Here is a 24509-nt window from a genome sequence, read left to right as displayed (position 1 = left end):
TCCTGCACATAATATTTTATATATATATATATACGCACACACTTTTATTGCAGAAGGCTGGGCGAAATTGCTGTGAATGTTGTATGAAATCACTGAAATGTCAACTTGACTGGTTCAAGGAGGAGAATTGAAAGGATAAAGCCTCCTACGAATCCAAGCTTTACACTAGAAAGAAAAGTCACAAAATAACAAATTAATTGGTTGAATTTTAATTGTCTATGATTCGACATTGACCTCACAGAATTAAATTAACTCGAAATGCAGTGTTTGCAGAATCAAGACACCCACACGGCATTACTACACCATTTTATTTATACATTTGAAATTTCATGCCAAAAAAATCTTATTTATTTGATAATTTACTCAATCAATAATAAAAAAAAATCCCCTGTTTTTAGGGTCAAATTATCTTTAAATAATTCTTAAAACCATATTTTCAATAAAAATATAAGAAAAGAAAATCAATTAAAACAAAACTAAAAAAATTGTAAAACTTTTTAAAACGTTTAAAATTTTATAAACTCGTTGAAACAGTTGTTTCATCGTAGGAACAACAATTCTAAAACTTTTATTATGATCATTTCAACCTTCCAAAGTAGAGACAAGGTTGTTCCATTGTAACACTTATAGGTTTATCAAATAATTCACTCAAACAATATTAATCAAAAAATCTCTATTTTTAGGGCTAAAAAATGTTATACACTTCTTAAAACCTTAGTCTTTCAAAAATTGTTAGGTATTCCCAAACATCTAAAATTCTACAAACACAGTGGAACAGCAGTTCCAGCAATGGAACGCCTATTCTAGAACTTCAGTTATAGTTGTTCCAAGTGAGGGTGAGCCCTTTCCTTCGATTGTTCAACATTCTGCCAAAACCAACTACCACTCCTGCATTATATTCATCGCATATTATCGGGGAGACAAATGTCTTGAACGTTAGGGACATTTCAAGGCTTACACTATAACATATGTCCAAATTTCAGAACCCTACCCTTATACAGAAGTTCAACTCTGAAGGGTTTCTTTTAGGTCAACCGTTTATCATGCTGGAAAGCATCGCAACTTGGACAGCTCAGACTAATATAGCATAATAGTTATTGCAGTCTCTCAATCGTCACAAATTGTTTCTTGTTAATAAAAAGATAAATCCATCACAAACCAAATTAAATTTGGTAAAATTCTACGTACGGTCAGACAAATGAACATGCCCGCATGATAATATAATGAATATACGCTCCAACAAACATGCAAAGTACCTGAAATTGTCCCAAGACTTCGCTGCTTGTATAGGGTAAATCAGAAAGTAAACCACATCCTCAGCCAATCTCCTACCATAGGGATTCAGTTGCCCTTGTTAGTCCATCATTGATCTAGAAATTCATCCAGGGTATCTGTCTATCAAAACTTGTTTCAATAGACAAGACTTACAATACATCAAATCTGTATTCTTCAGTTACACATTAATTCATCCAAATGCTCCATTGATCTTGCAGTCTGCACACATTCTTCTGAGTTACCGATACCCTCTTCCCCTTCCACGTCCACCCCAACCACCCCTACCCCTGCCCCTTATGCCTCCCCTTCCACCATGTGATATTCCTTCCAGAGCTCTATTCACGAGCTGATTTTGCAAGCCTCCAGATCCACGGCCCTTTTTGGTGGCCATATTGCCGGAACCATTAGTGGCAGCAGGTCGTTTCCCTCTGTAAATTGATTTTACACAATAAGGATAGATTAGTAGAAACGTGCATATAACTAATCAAATTTTGCAGGAAGAGTGCAACCTTTTCTCTCAAAAGTTTCCATGGGTCAAAGAGATAATGACCTTTCCAAGTTTTCGTTCATTTCACTCTGATCAAACGTATATGGGGTAGAATATCATATTATGCCTCAGTCTAAACACTCAACATACATCTATCACTTTCGTGCACCCTCATGCTAATGAAATAAAGCCATCAAAAATAATTCCGCATAGAAATGTACAGTTATATAAAGGTAGATTAAACATAAACACACAAATTGACGTATACAACACAATCAGTTGAGCAAAAGGAGTTTCAGTATCAGACAGATGCCTACCCCGTTGTTGTTGTCGAGGGCACAGAAGCCTTTACTACTTCTTTCCACGAAAGGTTGATACTGTTATCCCCAATAAATGAAGGTGTTTTTGCATGCAATGGCTGAAATTCTAAAATTTCCAGAGATTAGTAAAGATAGTTCGCCTATACATGTAATCAAATTACAAGTAACAAGATTTTACTTCCTTCCACCTTTGACATGGCCGGAATATTATTGCAGGTCCTTAGCCCAGTTGTAGTATTCTGTTTCTGAGTTTTCTTCACCTAAAACAAAGAAATCAGGTACAGAAAACACACTAAAAAATACATCACAAGAGATCTAGAGTCTTCCAAAAATAAACTCACAATTTTATCCTTAGCTTCATCAGATTTAGCAGCAGCCATTGCTTTGTTGTGCTCAGCCATTCCCTGAGTTAATTTCTTCATTGTTGCCCTAGTTAGGTCCTCAACAGTAGTCAACCTATATCATCATGACAGTAAAGGGGATGATATTAATAACAGATTACAACTACGTTGAAAAAGGAAGGAAATACGTGCATCAGGTTTCGGGTTCACACTATTTGAGAAATTAAATTTATCAACAAATACTTCACTCAGAAAAAAAAGGAGGGAAATATTAACTGGTAAAACGCACAGTGATCTAAGTTATTTCAAGGAAAACTGCTTTTGAACTCTCAAACTTTGAAAGCAAACCAAAGAAAAGAATTAAAAAGAAAGTAAAGGTCAGACGACAAAGAAATACATAATTCATGCGGATGCCTGTCTATGTGACTAGTTAATCAGGTCAGAAAAGCATAAGCCACTTGGAAGTGGATGTTAATCTATTAGTGGAAGTTGTTAGAAAAAAAATCCTTAAAATTTTTTAAAAGAAGGCCTAATTAGATGTCAATAATGATTGTTTTAAATTTTTTTCTCAACGCAAGAATTTCATCAGTTTTACTTCAAAAGCTCAATTCATTTATTTGTTTCAAAATTTCTTCAAAAGTCCCAGATCCCCTCAAAGCAAGACAATACATCTGGTCCATTCTGACAAAAGATTGGCAAAATAGCTATAAGTTCAAGGAAAGTGAATAAGAAAGGAAGGTCGTTGCAAAATAGGGAGAACAGCTATTTCCCACAGTTCTTTTACTCTATCGCTTTCTACCCTTAAAGTCAGAAAAACAACAAATTGCCTCCTACTGTTAAATTTTTTACCCTGAACTCTCTCCAAATCTTCTCTCATTCTTCCTCTTCCTGTGAAAGTTTTAGGAATAAAATGGATAGCGGAAGAAAAACCCACCAACCAGCGCCTCTTTAGTTGGAATTGTATTGAAATGATGCAATTTTAATTATAATCGATTCTTCAACTTGGCTTGTTTGACTGTTTGTTTGTTTGACTGATAATCAAATTATGTTTAAATTTTCCAACTTATATACTTGTTAATCACATAAATTGAAATGCCCAAATCTTGGTTAGTTGAAACTTAAGGGGGGCTATAGAAATCTTGCACACATATGGAGATTAAGTGGAAATTTTCCTTTTATTTACAAATAAAAGTCAGTAGCCTTTTCTTCTTCAGCAAGAAGAAAAGAAACAGAGCACAGACGGGAGAAAACAGAGAAAGAAAGGGGAAGAAGAGAAGGGAAGAAAGAAAAGAAAAGAAAGAAGAAGAAAAGAAAGAAAAAGAAGGAAAGTGAAAGGAAGAGAAAAGGGATTTATAGGAAAAGGGAATAGGGTATTTCATTTTTATTCAAAAAAAAATTTTAGGGTTTGTTATATTTGCTCAAATTAGGGATTTCCAAATTTTTGATCATATTGTTTCCAATTGGTTTGAATAGGTGAAGAAGAAAGGAGATTAGCAAGAGATTTCAACTCTGACTTAGAGGCTACCCAAATCAGTGAGTGGGAATAAACTTTGCTTTCTTTATGATTTTTGGGTATAAATTTTATTTATAGTTTTGTGAAACTTTATGTTATTTATTGTGAATCCTTGAAAATGGTAGCATGGATTTGGTGGAAACCTCTCAAAAAGAAAAATAAAATAAAATAGTTTCTTTATGTATGTTGTGAATTTAGGTTATGGGAGGCTATAAGGTAAAAGTTATATTATTCAGTGGATTCAGAATGCTTAAATTAAGTTATGTGGTGACCAGGTGAATTATGGAAATTATTAAATTGATGTTTTGTGTTGTGGTTGAGTTGAAATTGTTTAGTTGAGTTTCATGTGAGTTGGAAGTGTTTAGTTGATATTTTACGTGTGATTGAGATTTGCTCATGGTGATTGTGGCGTTTGCCAATGAGTATCGTTCTAAACAAAAATTGATATGGTGAAAATAAATTATATTATTTGAATGTTTCTGGTTATTACCTATTATGCAATAAAATGCTCTGCCTATGCAAAATTTATGCTAGGTACGACAGATTTAGATGCTCTGCCTGTGTGATATCTATACAGGTACGACAGAATTTAGTGCTCTGCTTGTGCTTTATTTCATCCCAAGTATGACAGAATCGAATGCTCTGCCCGTGTGAGATTTTAGTATACCGGGTATGATAGTTGTTTTTCTTTTGCTCTGCCTAGGTGGGGACACCCCCGGGTATGACAGATTTCCTTTTATATGATATTTTGATGTATATCTTTATATTGGAATGGTGGGATATCTTTATATTTCAAAATCTTGATATGGAAGGAAACTTATAAGATAAAGATAGTATTGCTATTGAGTTGGAAGTGGAAATTCATAAATAATTGATATGTTCCTATGAGAAAAAGGTAGTATGGTTAATTTCTTTCTTGAGACAATCAATTTATGTGATGATTGTGTGATGAACGTTTCAAGTTAAATGAGAAGCATGTGGTTTAAGCATAATTAGCATAGTGTGTGGCTCATATTTTGGCATACTATTATATTTTGACATGCATTAATATTCTCAAGGATTTAAATTTTCTACTCACTGAGCTTTTAGCTCACCCTTTATAAATGTTTCCCTCCCTCCAGGACATCCTACAGATCGTGCGGGGTAGTGTTTTGTTGGGTTGTGCCACGGTGTAGCATCTTTCGTGGATGTTTTCATTTGCACGCATCTATATAGACTTTTTGTTGTTTTATTTTAAACTTATGAAATGTTGAAAGGCCGGAGGCCTAATTACAATATTCTCATGACTTTTTGCAAATGAGTAAAGATGTAAATTATTTTGTTATGTATATGATAAGGCCGGAGGCCTAATTTCAGGTTTATTTTCTGATTTCTTAGTTTTAATCAGGATGTATTTTGATATGTACTCATAAAAAGGCCGGAGGCCTATAGATGATATTATATTATGTGCTAGATTATGGTGCAGAAAAGTTTTTTTCAAACAGAATTACATGATGCATTTCGCCCTTCTAAGCCTATAACGATATTCTCAGAGGTTATAGGATTAGCGGGTCAGGATGGGTCCTGTCAGAAATATTCAAATTTAGAGAATGAAATTTTAGATATATAAGCGTTTGATTTTAAAATTTTAAGTGTTTATCCATTTTTACTCAAGTTAAGTTTGAACTCGTAAACTCATGAATCAATTAATTCTTTGTCAATCTTGGCTTAATAATAACAATCAAATCAAACTTGATTGATTCGGTTCCATGTTCACAAATGTATTGTATGTACATAATAGAAAGAATTGTTACAAATAAATAGGAACAATCACCATAAAATTAACTAAATATCTATGTATATAACATTTACATAGAACATCCAAAACTTAAAATACCATCTTATTTAATATACAATCTAATAAGAATTAATATTATACGTATCTATTTTTTAATATACAAATAAATATATATATAATATATTATTATATAATAAAAAAATTTAATTTAAAATTATTTTATTATATAATAATAAATATCAAATATACGTAATTATAGTGAAAGTCATTTATTAATAATTTTTCCCCTCACCACTAGTACCATATAGGTTTAACGAGTATATCTATGCGACAACGTTCTGTGGAACGGGTTGTTAGAATACACCGGTACAGAGATATGAAGCTTCTCTGAAGTGTCAGAAGGAGTTCCACATTCACCCCTGGAATCCTGTGCTTCATTAACAACTGAACTTACTGTTGGACTGCTCTTACTCTGCCTTCCATTATAAAAAAACCTTGCAAGACTAACAGCCATTTTCAAGCCACAGTGGCGCCTTGGGGGCACTTGGCCCTCGTATTTCTCTTCGTGATACGTAAAATAGCTTTTCAATAATCGAAAGATGAAAATCAGAAAACAAGAACCAGAACAGATGCCATATACAAGGTAGAGACCCCAGAAGTTATGGAGAGTCAAGCGTCCCGTTTTAATATTGCTCTCAGTGGCTGAACAATCGGGCGAAGGCGCAAACCACTCGTCTTCAATTGGTTTTATTTTCCCATGCTCTGATAGTTCCAGAATGGCCCTGGAAAAATCAAGCGCTAGAGGGGAACCTTTTTGAAACGCCTGCAATGCATGTGGAGACACGTCAGAACTTTCTGTTAGCAAATTTGCTTATACGCTAACATTAATTATAATTTTAATTTAATAAAATTTGACAATTAAATAATTTATATATAATTTTAAATGATGAATAAAAATAAACTTAATATCTTTAAAAGTTATACTCTAGGTCTTAAACTTTTAATGGGTTTTATTAAGTCCTTCCACCAAAATCAATATGGAGTATCTTTTATTTAGTTTATGGAAAATAATTCCTACACTTTGGTATATGAAGAATTATAAAGCTGAAAATTTACTTACAAATCCGAAGCCTCCAAATCTGTAGGTTTCTGTGGTAGTGTAATTTTTGCAGTACTTGTCGAAGAAGACTTTTTCGTATGGAACTTCAAGAAATAAGGCAGCGATGTTCTTGCTTTCAAGTTCTTGAACATAATTGGTTTCTATATTGTCAAAGGCATTAATATTTGTAATGTTGAACACAGTGTTGAGGTAACTCTTTACAAACGAATCGTTACTACAGCCAACAGTTAAGTTGTGCGTCCTTAGGAACTCCATATCTGCAACAGTTGGTTCAAGTCGCTGGACGGTGAGCAGTGAAGACAGACTAGCAGTGTAGCTTGATGTCATCACAAACACAACGAACAGCCACAGTATAACCACTACTCGACTCAAGTTGCTATTAATATTTTCTTCTGCAAAATGTAACCATCTGTTTTCAGCCCAGGAACTAGAACAAGATATTCAGAGACTGGAGATGTATATATACTTACTGTGAGCAAAGAAGACGGAAGAGAAAGTGAACCAAAGAGTGGCGCTTATTTGATTGAAATCAGGATTTGACTGATGCTCCATGAGCCATACGATTAGCACCGTGTAGATGAAGGCGGCAGTGGTGACCATCCACAATTTAAAGGTGAAAGGCTTCAAGAACATCCACATTGAATTTTCAGACTTGGCTGGAACTATCATCGTCAACCCTGACTCAGTGTATGGTTGCGTAAATTCCACGTATTTTGTTCTTTCCTCTAGAATGGTCACATCGCCTACTGCAGCATCATAAGTCTTCCATCCAATTGGAATTACCAGTCAATCAAGCAAAAACCTTATCAGAAATAAGAAATAAAAAGAAAAATATAATACAAAGTTCTTCACATATTATCCTCAAAAATATCTGGCTGAATAAAATTCATTACCTTGTTGTAAACGCCCATAATCAGTTCATCATAACTGCCATTATGAGGTACAAATTCGTATGGTAGATTATAGTCCAACTCTCCTAGCACCTTAAAGAAAAGATCAATGCAGAAGCCAGAATATTCCATCTTTTTAGTAGAATCATCAAAGGATTCAACCACAAACTTCTCGAAAAAGGTTTTAACTGGGACTCCGATTCTCAATGGTTTTTCAGGCGTAGGCATTGTCCATCCTTTCGGCACTTGCTTCCACCTCCCAGGCCAAATCACATCATCAGCCAAACCATCTGTTTGATCAACAACTTCACTATTATTTTCATCTTTAACGTTGAGTGTCCTCGAGAATCCACGCGTTGGCAACCAGAAGTGAAGCTCCTTGTATCTTCTTCCAATGACATTGACAATCCTGAGAATGTCTGTGTTCAATAGCTGACCTTCTTTGAAATGAATTCTGCCACTTAACCCAGAGAAATTACTAGATAACATATTTCCTACCAACATTTCGGGACTGCTACTGTTACCAGTCAATATGTCTATCTCCTGTATTACGAGTCTAATGCTATCAAACGCTAGAAGTGCATAAATTCCTGGCTTAAAGTAACCTTCTTCTGGATATTCAGCAGTGAAATTTCTCTGGAACTGGGAAGAAAACTCCCGATAAGAAGTACCCGTTTCAGAATAGTAATTCTTGATTCCTAGAGTGCCTTCCATAGAGGAGATGACATCGGTGTTAAGAGAGTCTAGGTAATTTGCAACAGTATCTGTAACTATCCATGCCGAGTCTCTCCTTAAAAATCCCATCTTTTTGGCCTCTCTAAACAGGTGAACAATCATGGGCAAGGATGACTGAAGAACGACGAAAACCCGAGATTGTACATCGTGTATCTTTTCTAGCTCATCTCGAACAATTTCTTTCATGTCAGATATGGAAGAAGTCGGTGGAAGAACCAAGTGATACTCAATCTCAGAACTAACGCGTTGGAGACCCTCAGATAAAAGAGCCAATTTCCCAGAATCTCCTCCATATGCATTATCTTCATATACGGCTACAACTCTTCTCCAATTATAGGACTGAGCTAGAGCCACAATGCATTTTATTTGTTCAGAATCATTGTTAGCCATTCTTATCAAGAAAGGCCATCGAAGAGACATTGATGAAGGTGTTATAGCAGGTGTTGCAAATGAAACAACAGGAACTTGATCCCGGCCTGCTATATCAGCAACTGGAGCTGCTTCCTCCCATGTCTCCATGCCAACAATCACTTTCACCTTCTCTTCCTTAATCAGCTTCTCGGCTGCAAAACCAATTATTATTTATTTAGTTAGTTCTTACCAAATTACAAAAAAATTAACATTCTTCTCATTTTAACAGAAAGTGTAGAAGAAGAAGATAACCTGCGGTAGCAGCTTGGAAGGGGTCTCTTCCATGGTCCCGGATGTGAAGGGAGAGCTTGTGGCTTTTTGAGTTACTGTTGAAACTTTGCACTGCGACATTCATGGCCGTAATCTCTTGCTTCCCAATGAGGGAATTCTTATCGATAATTGCACCGACGTTTATAATCCCGTTCTCACTATCGGACGCCTCAACTCCATGGCAGGTCAGGCAGAAAAGGAAGATGAGTACAACGTAAAATAAACAAAGTTTTGAAAGTGTTTTAACAGACATATTTGACAAGAAAGGTAGTTGATTTCCAAAAGTATAGAAAAAGTTTCTTTCAATCTGTTATGCTTATGAAAAAAGCTCCTGCACATAATATTACATATATATACGCACACACTTTTATTGCAGAAGGCTGGGCGAAATTGCCGTGAATGTTGTATGAAATCACTGAAATGCCAACTTTGACTGGTTCAAGGAGGAGGCTTGAAAGGTCAAAGTTTGATTCTTTCGAAGTGAATCTATGACTGGTTTTGAAGTGAATCTATGAGTTTGCTTGGAGGGTAGTCCAGTGTCCTGCGAATCCAAGCTTTACACTGGAAAGAAAAGTCAAAAAATGACAAATTAATTGGTTGAATTTTCATTGTCTATGATCCGACATTGAGCTCACAGAATTAAATTAACTCGAAATGCAACGTTAAGTAGAATCAAGACTCCCACACGGCACTACCCGACCATTTTATTGATACATTTGAAATATGATGCCAACAAAATCTTATTTATTTGATAATTTACCCGATCAATAATAATAAAAATCTCCTGTTTTCAGGGTTAAATGATCTTTTAATAGTACTTAAAACCTTATTTTCAACAAAAATATAAGAAAAAAAAATCGATTATAACAAAACTAAAGAAATTGTAAAACTTTTTAAAACGTTCAAAATTTTACAAACTCGATAAAACCGTTGCTCCATCATAGGAACAACAATTCTAAGACTTCTATTGTGGTCATTCCAACCTTTCAAAAGTAGAGACAAGGTTGTTCCATTGCAACCCTTATAAGTTTACCAGATAATTCACTCAAACAATATTAATTAAAAAACCTCCATTTTTAGGGCTAAAAAATGTTATACACTTCTTAAAACCTTAGTCTTTTAAAAATTGTTAGGTATTCCGAAACATCTAAAATTCTACAGACACAATGGAACAGTTGTTCCGGCAATGGAACACCTATTCTAGAGCTTCAGTTATAGTTGTTCTAAGTGAGGGTGAGCCCTTTCCTTCGATCGTTCAACATTCTGCCAAAACCAACTACCACTCCTGCATTATATTCATCGCATATTATCGGGGAAACAAATGTTTTGAACGTTAGGGACATTTCAAGGCTTACACTATAACATGTCCAAATTTCAGAACCTTACTCTTATACAGAAGTTCAATTCTGAAGGAATTAATTTAGTTCAACCGTTTATCATACTGGAAAGCATCGCAACATGGACAGCTCAGACTACTATAGCATAATAGTTATTGCAGTCTCTCAATCGTAACAAATTGTTTCTTGTTAATAAAAAGATAAATCCATCACAAACCAAATTAAATTTCGGAAAATTCTACGCACGGTCAGACAAATGAACATGCCCGCATGATAATATAATGAATATACGCTCCAACAAACATGCAAAGTACCTGAAATTGTCCCAAGACTTCGCTGCTTGTATAGGGTAAATCAGAAAGTAAACCACATCCTCAGCCAATCTCCTACCATAGGGATTCAGTTGCCCTTGTTAGTCCATCATTAATCTAGAAATTCGTCCAGGGTATCTGTCTATCAAAACTTGTTTCAACAGACAAGACTTACAATACATCAAATCTGTATTCTTCGGTTACACATTAATTCATCCAAATGCTCCATTGATCTTGCAGTCTGCACACATTCTTCTGAATTAGCGATACCCTCTTCCCCGTCCACGTCCACCCCAACCACCCCTACCCCTGCCCCTTATACCTCCCCTTCCACTATGTGATATTCCTTCCAGAGCTCTATTCATGAGCTGATTTTGCAAGCCTCCTGATCCACGGCCCTTTTTGGCGGCCATATTGCCGGAACCATTAGTGGCAGCAGGTCGTTTCCCTCTGCAAAATGATTTTACACAATAAGGATAGATTAGGAGAAAGGTTCATATAAATAATCAAATTTTGCAGGAAGAGTGCAACCTTTTCTCTCAAAAGTTTCCATGGGTCAAAGAAATAATGACCTTTCCAAGTTTTCGTTCATTTCACTCTAATCAAATGTATATGGGGTAGAATATCATATTATACCTCAGTCTAAACACTCAACATACATCTACCACTTTCACGCACCCTCATGCTAATGAAATGAAGCCATCAAAAATAATTCCACATAGAAACGTACAGTTATATAAAGGTAGATTAAACATAAACACACAACTTGAAGTACACAACACAAACAGTTGAGCAAAAGGAGTTTCAGTATCAGACAGATGCCTACCCCGTTGCTGTTGTCGAGGGCACAGAAGCCTTTACTACTTCTTTCCACGAAAGGTTGATACTGTTATCCCCAATAAATGAAGGTGTTTTTGTATGCAATGGCTGAAATTTTAAAATTTCCAGAGATTAGTAAAGATAGTTCGCCTATACATGTAATCAAATTACAAGTAACAAGATTTTACTTCCTTCCACCTTTGACATGGCCAGAATATTATTGCAGGTCCTTAGCCCAGTTGTAGTATTCTGTTTCTGAGTTTTCTTCACATAAAACAAAGAAATTAGGTACAGAAAACACACTAAAAAATACATCACAAGAGATCTAGAGTCTTCCAAAAATAAACTCACAATTTTATCCTTAGCTCCATCAGATTTAGCAGCAGCCATTGCTTTGTTGTGCTCAGCCATTCCCTGAGTTAATTTCTTCATTGTTGCCCTAGTTAGGTCCTCAACAGTGGTCAACCTATATCATCATGGCAGTATAGGGTATGATATTAATAACAGATTACAACTATGTTGAAAAAGGAGGATAATACATGCATCAGGTTTTGCAGTACACACTATTTGAGAAATTAAATTTATCAACAAATACTTCACTCAGAATAAAAAGGGGGGAAATATTAACTGGTAAAACGCACAGTGATCTAAGTTATTTCAAGGAAAACTGCTTTTGAACTCTCAAACTTTGACAGCAAACCAAAGAAAAGAATTAAAAAGAAAGTAAAGGTCAGACGACAAAGAAATACATAATTCATGCAGATGCCTGTCTATGTGACTAGTTAATCAGGTCAGAAAAGCATAAGCTACTTGGAAGTGGATGTTAATCTATTAGTGGAAGTTGTTAGAAAAAAAAATCCTTAAAATTTTTTAAAAGAAGGCCTAATTAGATGTCAATAATGATTGTTTTAAATTTTTTTCTCAATACAAGAATTTCATCAGTTTTACTTCAAAAGCTCAATTCATTTATTTGTTGCAAAATTTCTTCAAAAGTCCCAGATCCCCTCAAGGCAAGACAATACATCTGGTCCATTCTGACAAAAGATTGGCAAAATAGCTATAAGTTCAAGGAAATGTCTCTACTAATATTAGTTCAGAAAACTCAATGCCGCTAGAAACAATATATTGACTGTTGGAAAATGCAGAAATGCTTAAAAAAGCTGCATGCAACATAGTGACTGCAATCAATGACAGGAAGAAAAGATCATAAAAACTACCCTTACCTCTCAGTAAAGTCCTTGAAAATCTCAGAGAAGTCCTCTCCAAGCCTGTCTGACGGTTGGCCAGTGACTATCTTGTAACCACATAGACTGTTTGTGGCATTGGGAGCCTAATAATAAATAAAAAGCTGAAATAAGCATTGCAAAGTAGTAACCTGGCAAGTTGTTTTCTAATAAATAAAAAAATAGTAAACAACAACACGAGAAAGTTAACATAGTGAAATTAAAAACCTTGTGAGCCATATGATGAAAAGCAAACAACAAGCACTCAACATAAGTAAAGTTCATTTCTTCTCCTCCAGTCTTCCTCAAAGGCATATACTTCTGAGAAGAGAGAATAAAAAAATTTTAAACAATTAGTTAACAGATATACATCTTGCATGCAAAATATGTTAATTAGTTAGATGCAGTAATTACAACTTCAAGTACATTATAACAAGACCTCAGCAATAGACAAACAAAACCACTGAAACGTGAGAACATAAAAGGAAAATCCAATAGAAAAACTAATTAAAATTGTATCTTTTCATATTACCATTCCAAATACATAAATAATAAATAGCATGCATACCTTTAATAGAACAACAACAGAAGGTAGAATCTGTCTTGAATCCTGCGGTGTTGTGTAAGGCGATATTTCTGCAAGGGCTTTAAGAAGATCTAGCTTTCGTTCCTCAGGAAGCTGGCAGGGAATACAATTGTTAGTATATAATCAAAAAAGGTTCTTTACAGGAACAATAAAGAGTTAGACCAAAAGTCTTTCAAGGAGGTAGTTCTTCTGCTGTAATCACATCTTCAAATTGAAGAGAACTTCAAATTTTATTCAAAAACCAATTTCCATCAAAAACAACCAAGAAAACAGATCAATTTTTTATAAGACACTGCAAAAGAAGCAGATCATTGAGATACACTCATAAATCTTTTAAATTATATAGCTCCCAAGTATTGTGAGTTATGAAATAGGTTTTTCACCAACCAAGCTATTCTTTTCTAATTTTTTAACTGCCATTATCAATTTACACAAATTTGGAATAAGAAATAAAAGAAGTCCATTCTAGATTTTCCTGTTACCACCAAATTTGCAGAGTTATTTATGTATCTTATTTTACCAATTCTGTTTTCCATATTGTACCTTGTTCCTATTTCAAAACCAATAACCACCTAAAACACTCTCATAAATCAGAGGAAAAAAAAATACTTACAATAATGAACAAACAAAGATTTTTCTTTACAGGGAAGGCAGCATTACCTTATCAAAAACAGGTATAATGTGTTTGCACAAATAGTTAAGGAACTTGCTGCCTGATGCACCTCTCTGGTAAAAATTTTAGAAAATAAAGGACACTCAATCAAGAAAAACAGACAATATCAAATGTAAAATATTCAACAGCATCAAGCACAATCCATACCAGAAAGAAAGGCAAAGCCATGTAAAGGCATGATATTAATCTGTCAATATGGTCAGCATCTGAAACCTACATTAAAACCATTTAAATAAACTAAGTTGTCATAGAGGGAAAATAAAATGATTTGCGAAACAATATCAATTCTCAAGACCAGTAAAAGCTAATGGGGAAGGGTAAATAAAGTAATCCAATAAAGTCTTAAAGACTTTAGAATTCACACCAATATGTGCTAGTTTTGCACAAAAGCACAAGCAATAAACTTGCCAGAACTTCAAACAAGATCATGTATTCCCCCAATAATCTCCTTCCCTCAAAAGCATAGCAAGAATTACTAAGTATAACCATTATAAGGAAGTGCAGAAAAAATTTTCTCATTGCATTAATTTCTGATCATAATAACTCTAGGTTTCATACAAAACATATTTATAAACAAAACAACTTTTTACATATTAGCTATCATGACATAATCACTCCCCACTTCTTAAGGAATCAAATATATTAGTAATATAAGCTGAAATGAATGAGATAAGGTATTATAAAGATGAACAAGATAACTCCCACAAAAGGCTCAGAAGACCTGGATGTCCAAAAATGTAGTAAGCAGGTTATTCAGAATGACTCTCAAGTGACTAAAGATGATAAATAGCAATAACTATAGCATTTATAGATTTTAACCAAACACAGAAAAATACACACTCACACTGAATTGTGCATCTAAATCAGCCTGTCCTTCAATTATTTCAATAAGTTCTTTCATACGTTCCTGAGGAGCTTTCTCTCCAAATATGCTCAAACTTTTTAAGAAGTCCATAAACATCCTAAATTCTGCTCCAGTTACATCTTCTAAACTCTGTATAGACCTCATTCAAATTAGTCATAGCAGAATTAAAAACAAAATTAAACACGAGAGAGAATTTATTTTCCAATGGTAATAACACCTAAGACCATGAACAACATACTTTTTTTATCAGATTGGTAATATGTCTTTCCATTTCCTCCTGAGGCTTCAAGAGTTCAGCTTTAAGAGGAAAAACCTACAAAGGAGGTTAAGTTAGCCATGAATTATCATCTTAACGAGAATCAAAATAATAATAGCAACTGGCTTGATATAGGAGGCCCTCCAACCTTATCTCTTATAAAGCTAAGAACCTTCTCACGAATAATCTCATCTGTGCTTGGTTCATCAACACTCCCAACATGCTTAAATAAGGCAGTTAATGAAGCTGCATCACAACAAAATTAAGTCAACCAGAGATGAAACCAAAAGGCAAAATGCAAAAGATGATAACACCAACTAAATGAAAGAACATTATAAATAGGACTCTAATAGTTACAATATTCATGCACACTGAGAATACAATTGTGTTACTTTTGAACCAACTAACACCAATAATAACTCTTATTATGTCTGTAGGTCTATTTCTTCTCTGTGAACTTTAAACAAAAAAAATTAAAACATATCTTCTATCATCAAGCCATCTCTTTGTTGGCCACATTCAAAATAAAAAAATGACTGAATCTAGTTAAAGCAAATCCGAACCTAAAAGAGAGGACAAACATGATTCTGTTATTATAAACGCTACAAGATCATAAAATTATGCAAAGAAAAGAGCATGTAAAATAAAAAGGGAAAATACACACAATTAAGTAAGATATGGCCTGCAACAGCTAAATGGACAAAAAAGAACTCCACTAGCTAATCTGAAGTAGTTGGCATACAAGACTGAAGTTATTTCCATAGCCAACTGTTATGAATTGTAATTATTAGGGACTTGTTTGACTTAAATATCTGTTGCATGCCTGAACACAATAATTCAATCAAACAAAAAGCACTACAAGGAAAAACAGTTGGCTGAGCTACTTTTCACTACAACAGGGAATCACATTTTTCAAAAGAATCACTCTTTTTCTAATTTCATTGTCATTTAACCTATAATATAAACTAAAATTTTATATTTTCAAGATAATAGAAACAATATCATTATGACTTGCTTACAAATATGTAATAAAAGTTGCATGAACTATAAGATAGTAGTAGAAATTACACAATTACATATCTATATGGCGAGCAGACCCTCACATGATGCAAATTTTCCATAACATGAACTTTGTTATAGACTAATAAATAATCTCTAATTTTCATAATCAAAGATAGTTTATTCCTCAAACTATGAGTAATAGCATTGGCATCAGTCAATTGCCCATTTGCCTAAAAGACATATAATTTATTCAAGATATTCAACACTTGTGAAACAATTGAGATAGCTAAAAATTATTTCCTAACTCATGATCACATAACAAGATCTTAGAAACTTCAACTTGATAAAAAAGCAATTTACCTTTTACATCTTGCCTCAAAAGGGACATAAGTGCTTTATGTACAGCATCACGCTCAACAAATTCCTCTACAATACATCAAGAAAATCTAAGATAAAACATGCAATAACAATGGCCCCAACAAATATCAAAAGCAGATTTTTATTAGCAAATTATAATCTACCAGCTGAAAGGAGTTGCACCAGAATGTCAACAATCTTTGAAAGATACTCTGGTGTATCTTTGCAGAATAGAGGAAGTCCCCTAATTGCTTGGACCCGAACCTGTTTACAGTTAAAAATTTAATTTTCATACAAAAGAAAAAAATCAATCAAGTACGCTGGTCAGTATAGCTACATTTTTTCACAATGAAGATAAAGCAACAAATCAATTAAGTAATTCCTGCACCGAAGTAATGCATAATATTTTACTCTCTAATACCTTTATTTTTCTACAGGAAAAAACTAATCTTCATTTCACACAGACTCTCAAGAGCAACTATGCTTTTATTAACATACTAAATATAAAACTGAAGAAATTCATGGGGGAAAATTAAGCAAATTTTACGACACAATTTTTAAGAACTCGTTTAAGCATTTAATAAAAGAAAACGATAGCTAATGAAAAAAATTACAAAAATCAAATACTAGCAAGCAACAAAGAATCGGTTGAACCAGTGGACAAAACGAAAACACTGACCCCGAGCTCTTCTTCCTCGATCAAATCGAGATGTGCATCGACAGCGCGATCTGAGAGGGCAGGAAAGAACTTGAAAAACCTAGGAATTAGCTGTGCCGCCAACTGCTTGGCTTTTATACTCGTTTTCGCAGCTTCGATTATCCCCTCATAGTCCTTCACATTCTACACAAGAATAACAATTATTACTAACGTCGATACTATAATTTAAAAAAAGTGTTCAGAGAAAGTGAAATAAAACCCTAGAGTTAGACCTGAGACTTGTCCTTGGCCTCGTTGAGTCGTTCGCCGAACTCGTAGAGCTTCTCGATTTGGTTGGCTTCCTCGGAGGGCTCAGTCATTGGAAAAATCTGTTTGCTATTTTGTTATTAGTTGGTTTGTGTACAGAACAGAGCTGAGTGTGAAATCGAACAATAAGAAAAAGAGAAATGAGTATGAGATTATTATGAATATAAATTGAACTAAAAACATGATGAAGTAAGAAAAGGTAAGACCGTACAGATTCGATTAGGAAGGAGGAGGGACGAGTAAGAGACAAGACTGAAGAGAGAAAGATAAGAGAACTCAAAAAACTCACTCTTCAAAGAGCTTCCCTTTTGCAAGTAAGGGTTTGTTTGACTTTGTATAATTTCACAAGATTTCCATGACAAAACTACGTCGTTTCATTTGAAGATGGGTGACTTTGTGATATTTCAAAACGCACGGGTAACGACGGTCTCTTGTGGTGGGGGGCTTAGGATGAGATTTCAGTACGCGAGGGGTTTTTGGCAAAACTACAGGGGGAGCGTGCGCTGGGGGGTCTTAGTGATTTTCCACCACCCGTGGTGGTGGCCGTTCTAGGAAAGTTCTCAATTTGGGGGATTTTAATAGTTTTTATTTCAGGAGAGCAAATTGGAATTTTTTATATTATAGGTTTTTGTATGAATAGTTTTTATTTTTTTTTTACTATTTTCTTGAATAAAACAAATATTATAAAATTTTATCTATTTTTATTTATTTTCTTATAAAAAATTACTTCAAAATATAAAAGAAAAAGATAGAAATCGATAAGATACGATTTTCTCTTAAACATGTATACAGTTATATATAAAAAAACACTATATGGTATAATTAAAAGTGGTAGTGGGTTAAGTTAGGTCAATGGCAGACCTTCGTATTGGGTTGGATCAACAAAATCTTAAGGCTAGAGCCCAAGGTTGTGCCTTTATGGGCTCTCAGTCGGGAGGTGTCCTGTCTATTTTTCTAGAGCAGCCTATTGTTTTTTAATTTTTTATTAACAGTTTATTAATTTTAATTCTTTAGTATTTTTAGTAAGCAGCGTTAAATCAGTTTACAAGCGTTATCTCATAGCTCATTACACTCATGAGTTTGACATGATTCACCTTATTTCATGTTAGGCTGACGTAATCCACCCCAAATTATATAACGTCAAGTTAGGTTATGCATTGTCGACTCTTTTGATATCTCTAGATAGAATATTTATTTACCCTTTTATATGATGGAATAATTGAACAATATTCACATTATAAAATATTATCCTACTCTATATATAATCAAATATCTAATAACACATTCATATTAACAAATATCAATTGTAATATTTTTTTTTTTTTATTGATGTATAATTAAGATTTATATTGAAGAGATGAAGAATAATTTTGATATTAAATTAGAGATTTTAATCATACCCATATAACAGAAAAAAGAAAAATATGATTAAATTTCCTTTTAATACATGAATTATGGTTAATGTGATTAATTTCCCTTGGCCTTGTATAATCCAAAGTGTACTAACAATATTCATAAGGCCTCACTAATCACACACAGATGTATCTCTCATCAGCTCAAATTCATAGCTATTGCTGAACCAGAAGCCTGGCATCAGCTTAAGCAGTTGTAAGTCTCAGAGGACTGAAAAGTTAGAACTCGCAAATGAAATTAAAATGGAGACCAGCAATAAGAAGTATGAGAAGTTAGACAGTCACCATTCGAAAATGTCATTGAAGAAGTTATCCAGTCTATATAAACCAGTCTAGGAACATTAAATTTAGACCAAAATAAAGCACTGTTAGAGCAAATAAAAATAATTCAAATCAGATAAATTTGAACAGATGGACTAACTTCAATTCAAAATAGTTCAATCACATAATTGATGCTCATAGTTGCAGCCAAGTTGGGTTCTTGTGGTCTAATACTACTCCTCTATAATATCAAATACAGATAGCTATTCCCAGTAAGTTGCAATTGTCGTCTTCTGTTTCTCCACAAAATTTCTGAAGTATCCGAACTCTTCAGTTTGATTTTAAGTTCAGTTATCAGAATCTCATTATAGTCTTTTGCAATTCAGTCAAGAGTTTCCCCATAATTGATGCATTGTAAACAGTTTCTAAAGATTTGATTCAAATTCGGCTTCATAAATCTGCATGCAAAACTTAGTGTTTTGGCAAAATCCGAGTGGGGACTATACTCTGCAGTCTGTGCCAAAATGCAGGAACTCTAAATGTCTTAAAAGAAGTGGGTTCCTAGTGGTAAGTGCAAACTTTCTGGCTCAGGGTGATGGGTTCTGGTTTCTTTTCAGTTCTGCAGTTGGGGTTCATAAATTTGCAAATACCATTTAAAGCTAGACTACTGACTGTTCAAAACAAAGAGCTTATCTCCACTTAAGGCACAGCTGAAAAGACCAAAAATACGAGCAAAGTAAATTAAAATTGGTATTCAGTTTAGTATCAATGGCTTATATATTAAAAGGGTGTTCATAATCTTGTTGCACATGCACTGCATTTAAGAATCATGTCTAGTCTGCAAGTTGGGGGACTCACTCTACAGTCTACCATATATATTCCTTTCTCACTTCACTCTTTGTATTCGTCTGCTCTTGCCGATTTTGCTTCACTCTGTTGCTGAACCCCCATAATTCTACACTCCTTAAACATATCATCAGTTACATATAGATTTCAAAAAATTATAAGAAATGGCTTAGTTATCAAAGGAAGGTGGGATGGCAATGGCATCAAGGGTACCCTCAAATATGCCCCATTTAAATTTCACCACTGATCAGCTAATCGAACTCTTTAACACAAAGGGATTGATAGACAATTGAGGACCTGTTGGTTCTTTCAGGGGCAGATACAATTGGGTTCGCCCATTGCGAGCAATTTGTGAGGCGGCTCTATGACTATCATGGCACCAAGCCTGCTATTGATCCGAAGCTGCTCAAGGCTCTGAGCATTCTTTTTAGTTTGACCATGCCTATTATGCTAACTTGGAAGGTAAATTGGGGCTGTCAGCCTCCGACCAAACTTTGTTTTTGGAACAGAGAACCAAGAACCAAGTCTCTTGTTCAGGAACCAGGAAAGGATAAGCAGAAATTTTCCAATCTTTGGTAGTAGCTATGGATAAAATGGGCTCAATGGTGTTAATAGAGGAAGAAAACATGGAGAGAAAAGAAAAGATAGTAGCGTCCACACGTAGAGCTTCATGCCTTCCATAATGACCTATCTAATCAGTGAAATATTCCCATTCTTACAATACATATGCTACTAATTTTTTTATGGAATTTTAGGATAAATTGTTTAAAAAATATAATACTATAGGTATAAATAATATATATAAATTTATGCATAAATAATATATATAAATTTATATATAAATAATTATATTTAAAATTATTTAATTATATAATAATATATAATTTTTTTATATAAAAAATTTACTGGTATATAAAAATAATATAAAAGCCGCCAATAGGACTTATTGCATTTTCTTTAAGTATAAAATAAAATAAAGGCCATGTACGCCATTCCTTTGCTTCCTTCTTTTGTACTACGAATCACCAAGCCAAAAAGAACACGACTTCACCGGCAGAAGCTTCAAATCAGAGCCATGCGAGCTGTAGTTCAACGAGTCACCTCCGCCAGCGTCGAGGTCTAAGATTTACATTTTATCTACTCTTCTTTACAAACTACAGGTACGTTTAGCCACTTATACTAATTCCATAACCACTTGTTCTGTTAGTCCAGGCCGATGGGCGAATTGTGTCAGAAATCGGGCCGGGTCTGCTTGTCCTCGTTGGACTCCACGAGTCTGACACTGACTCCGATGCTGATTACATGTAAAATCCCATTTTCAGTTTTCTCTCTTAAAATTGTTAAATTTGTGAATGGTAGTATCTGACTGATGAAATGTCTGAATTAATGAAAATTCGCAGTTGCCGCAAAGTTTTGAACATGAGGTTGTTTCCTAATGAAAATACAGGCAAAGGATGGGACTTTAATGTAATTTTCTTTAACACTATATTTGTAATTAAAGTGTAAAATCGTTTCTTTTGTGATAAATGTAAGTGGTCTAACTAAATCTTTGCAGGTTATGCAGAAGAATTATGAAGTTTTACTGGGTATAGTTTATATATTACGATTAATTATACGCTGGTTTGAAACTTACAGTTTTTATGAGTTTGTTATAATGTTGTTCCGGTTTTGCAGTGAGTCAGTTTACATTGTATGGAATTTTGAAGGGTAACAAGCCTGATTTTCACGTTGCAATGCCACCCCAGAAAGCTAGACCGTTCTATGATTCTTTAGTTGAAAAATTCCGGAAAACTTACAACGTTGATGCAGTGAAAGGTTAATTTTCTTTCCCCACGCTGCATGCATAAGTTTTATTGCAATTAGGATGGTCTATTACATTAGACAAAGTAAAATTAGATTTTATTTTTTTTTTGGGTGAAGAAACATGGGCTAGGAGATATATTAGATGCTATATTCATTTATTGATCTGTTGAAAACCATTATTCATTATTACTGGTGCAAAGACAATATCTTGCATCCAGACCAACCAAATAATTTGTCTTGCCACTACCAATGGTCAACATCAAGATTGCAGCTCCAATGAATTTGTGGAACTGGTTTTGTTTTGCACACACATTGAATAGGTATGCCTGTTCTCCTTGCAACTAGGGATTATAGATAAAACAGTTGTGCCTAATAGTCTGCTTATGAGACAACCTGTTTCCAAGACCCTATCAGGAAATTCAGGCTGGCATCATGTATATATTAGAGTGATTGACCTCATTGAAGCAGACACTCTTTTGTCTACAGGAAAATTATATGCAGCCAATGTCTACCTGAACATTGAGAATATTATTTAAGATTTGTGTTCAGGAGCTAATTTATTGTTAGAATTGGACCCATGTTGGGTATGGTTAGCATGAAAGACTATATGCCTAAACTTATTCTACAATTTTGCATTGAATGTACTGGATTAAGTGCAATGATTTATGTATTTAACCTTTGTTTGTTTGCCATTTGATTTACATAGATGGTGTCTTTGGAGCAATGATGAAGGTAAGTTTATATTTATGTGTGTTTCTGTTGGTTTATAGTTACATCTCCTTGCTCAAGAACCTCTCTCTAAGTAAGTTGTTTTAATTCATGAAGGTAAATCTGGTTAATGATGGGCCAGTCACAATGCAGCTTGATTCATCACTGTCTTCCAAGTTAGTACTTGAGCTTGAATAAAATCAATAAAAGCATGATAATGGGTTGTTTCCATTATTAGTGTTTACATTAGTCATTTGGATTAATAACTAAACAAGGCTGAACCATTTCAGGAATAGAAACGAAGCAGAAGGGGAATAATGATTTTGTCAACTGCCTTGGATAGATTGGTTTCAGAAAATGAACCTGTTCTCTTCTTATACAACTACAATAAATAACTTATAATGTAGCCTGGTCGGTTGTAAAACATTGTTGTATTAGTTAAAGTGAAATATTGGATTGAAGTTGTTAGAGGTTTGCATCAGCCATTTTCGGTTGACTATATACCTCATGCAATTGATGCCACCTTGGCTTTATGATAATGCTTATGAAGAACCATATTGCCTTGTTGGTAATTAATCATTTTAAAGGTCAGTTATAACCAAGTTTTGGATTCTATCTAGAGCACAAGTACTATGAGCATTTGAATAATTTTGTACCAGTGTGGGAGTGAAGATTGTGATGCAACTCCTGCATTGGGCGACGAAGCCATCAGAAAGTCATTTTTTATCCTATTAACTGGTTGTTTTTCAATCAACCATTGCTCTTGCTCTCCTAACTTACCACACTAGTTTCAGTAATTTCAAAACAAGGACTAGACATCCATATCTTCCTAGTTGCACAAACATGTGCATGGCTGGCAATTTTGAAACATCGCACGAGATCATCGAATATGCTCTTTGAAACTTATTAGTTCGTTCTATGATAAATTATCATCGATATACAGATTGATGGTTATACTATTACTTGTTATTTGATCAGTCTCCGACAAAACAGTATCAGTAAAGGTTTTGTTGAGTTGATGATCGTTTTAAATTTGGAGGCATGGGCCGGACGCTGAAATGAGAAAGGCCCACTTTTTAGTGACATGCTTTCTGTTTTTATACGATTCTGCGCTTGCTTTTAATCCAACTTACTCGAAGATGTGAAAGAGAATTAGGGATGCATTTGAATCAATCTTGGTTTGAATCTAAAATAATCAATTTAAGTATAAACTTGACTTGTTTGTATTGATAATGAGTTCACGTACTCATTATGAAACTGTTAAAAAAGAATCATCATTAAAGAAAAAGATAAATACGAAAAAAAATAATTAAAAAATAAATTTAAGATAAAATAATAAAAAAGATAAAATATTACGTAAAAAAATAAATTTATCAACGATTATCCAACAAATTAATCAACTCATATTAAGACTATCTTTGTTCAAATTGATCAATTTATTTAAGCTAAATACCAAGTTAAACCCGAATTAACATGGCTCTTAATATTGCTATTGAAAAACATGATAAGTTGAGACTATTAATTACAATCGATGAAGTAAAATTTTAAGTACTATAATTAAACCTGTAATGAACTCTCGTATGCAATATTTAGATATCCTTAATAATGTCAAATACTAATCAAACTCCCCCTTGGCTTTAGTATCTACAACTTGAACTTTCTACCTATATTTTTCAAATATTTAATAGATAAGGACGTATTATTGAATTCGAAAACCTAATGAAAAGACTTTCATAATTAATTTTGTATATCATGGATATAACATTAAAGTTATTGGATGCATACGCCCACTGTATATCCAGATTTAAAAATTGAGGCATTGTGGACTGTCGAAGACATCAATGGCAATAAAAAACTGCTCCGCTGTCCCAAATTCAATATTCAGGATCAGAATAGGCCGAAGGACAAAGAATGTTGCATTTGCAAGCACTAATTTCTTATCTTTAA

The 24509-nt window shown here is 34.1% G+C and overlaps 3 protein-coding genes and 1 long non-coding RNA gene across 11 annotated transcripts; 2 read left to right on the top strand and 2 right to left on the bottom strand.

Moving 5' to 3' along the window:
• Nucleotides 1–1193: 1193 nt before the first annotated feature.
• Nucleotides 1194–17863, bottom strand: LOC123192527 (apoptosis inhibitor 5-like protein API5). Of its 5 annotated transcripts, none has more exons than XR_006496894.1 (18): nt 17744–17863; nt 17499–17638; nt 17248–17409; nt 16733–16832; nt 16572–16637; nt 15358–15455; nt 15192–15266; nt 14933–15082; nt 14236–14301; nt 14076–14141; nt 13398–13508; nt 13058–13150; nt 12830–12936; nt 2424–2538; nt 2271–2336; nt 2080–2180; nt 1429–1703; nt 1194–1328 (listed from the first exon to the last, which is right to left on the bottom strand). XR_006496894.1 is itself a non-coding variant. In XM_044605111.1 (17 exons), exons 2-17 carry the CDS (start codon nt 17583–17585, stop codon nt 1514–1516), a joined length of 1653 nt encoding a protein of 550 aa, XP_044461046.1. In that variant the 5' UTR covers nt 17586–17638; nt 17744–17863; the 3' UTR covers nt 1194–1513. The 5 variants fall into 5 exon arrangements, 3 of the variants coding, with proteins under 3 accessions (XP_044461046.1, XP_044461045.1, XP_044461047.1); XR_006496893.1 differs by lacking the exons at nt 1194–1328; nt 1429–1703; nt 2080–2180; nt 2271–2336; nt 2424–2538 and adding exons at nt 10613–10862; nt 10963–11237; nt 11614–11714; nt 11805–11870; nt 11958–12072; XM_044605111.1 differs by having other exon boundaries at nt 1194–1703.
• LOC123192529 lies at nt 3693–5305 on the top strand. The gene is made up of 3 exons (XR_006496895.1): nt 3693–3793; nt 3897–3956; nt 5058–5305. It is a non-coding gene; the product is annotated as an uncharacterized LOC123192529 (long non-coding RNA).
• Nucleotides 5960–10921, bottom strand: LOC123192526 (glutamate receptor 2.7-like). Its single transcript, XM_044605108.1, has 6 exons — nt 10791–10921; nt 9122–9700; nt 7727–9021; nt 7304–7595; nt 6834–7225; nt 5960–6536 (listed from the first exon to the last, which is right to left on the bottom strand). The coding sequence occupies exons 2-6, from the start codon at nt 9390–9392 to the stop codon at nt 6024–6026; spliced, it is 2763 nt and encodes a 920-aa protein (XP_044461043.1). The 5' UTR covers nt 9393–9700; nt 10791–10921; the 3' UTR covers nt 5960–6023.
• A 3137-nt stretch (nt 17864–21000) lies between the features above and the next one.
• LOC123192337 (D-aminoacyl-tRNA deacylase) lies at nt 21001–23164 on the top strand. 4 transcript variants are annotated; one of them, XM_044604855.1, is made up of 8 exons: nt 21001–21168; nt 21264–21355; nt 21452–21518; nt 21616–21636; nt 21797–21866; nt 22561–22586; nt 22680–22738; nt 22853–23164. In XM_044604855.1, the coding sequence occupies exons 1-8, from the start codon at nt 21034–21036 to the stop codon at nt 22878–22880; spliced, it is 498 nt and encodes a 165-aa protein (XP_044460790.1). In that variant the 5' UTR covers nt 21001–21033; the 3' UTR covers nt 22881–23164. The 4 variants fall into 4 exon arrangements, with proteins under 4 accessions (XP_044460790.1, XP_044460788.1, XP_044460787.1 ...); XM_044604853.1 differs by having other exon boundaries at nt 21607–21636; XM_044604852.1 differs by having other exon boundaries at nt 21002–21168; nt 21616–21637; nt 21726–21866.
• Nucleotides 23165–24509: the final 1345 nt, after the last annotated feature.

Source organism: Mangifera indica, chromosome 12 (genome assembly GCF_011075055.1).
Source record: "Mangifera indica cultivar Alphonso chromosome 12, CATAS_Mindica_2.1, whole genome shotgun sequence".
NCBI lineage: Eukaryota > Viridiplantae > Streptophyta > Magnoliopsida > Sapindales > Anacardiaceae > Mangifera > Mangifera indica.
The sequence above is the reverse complement of the archived record's forward strand: the minus strand, read 5'-3'. Positions and strand labels throughout refer to the sequence as shown.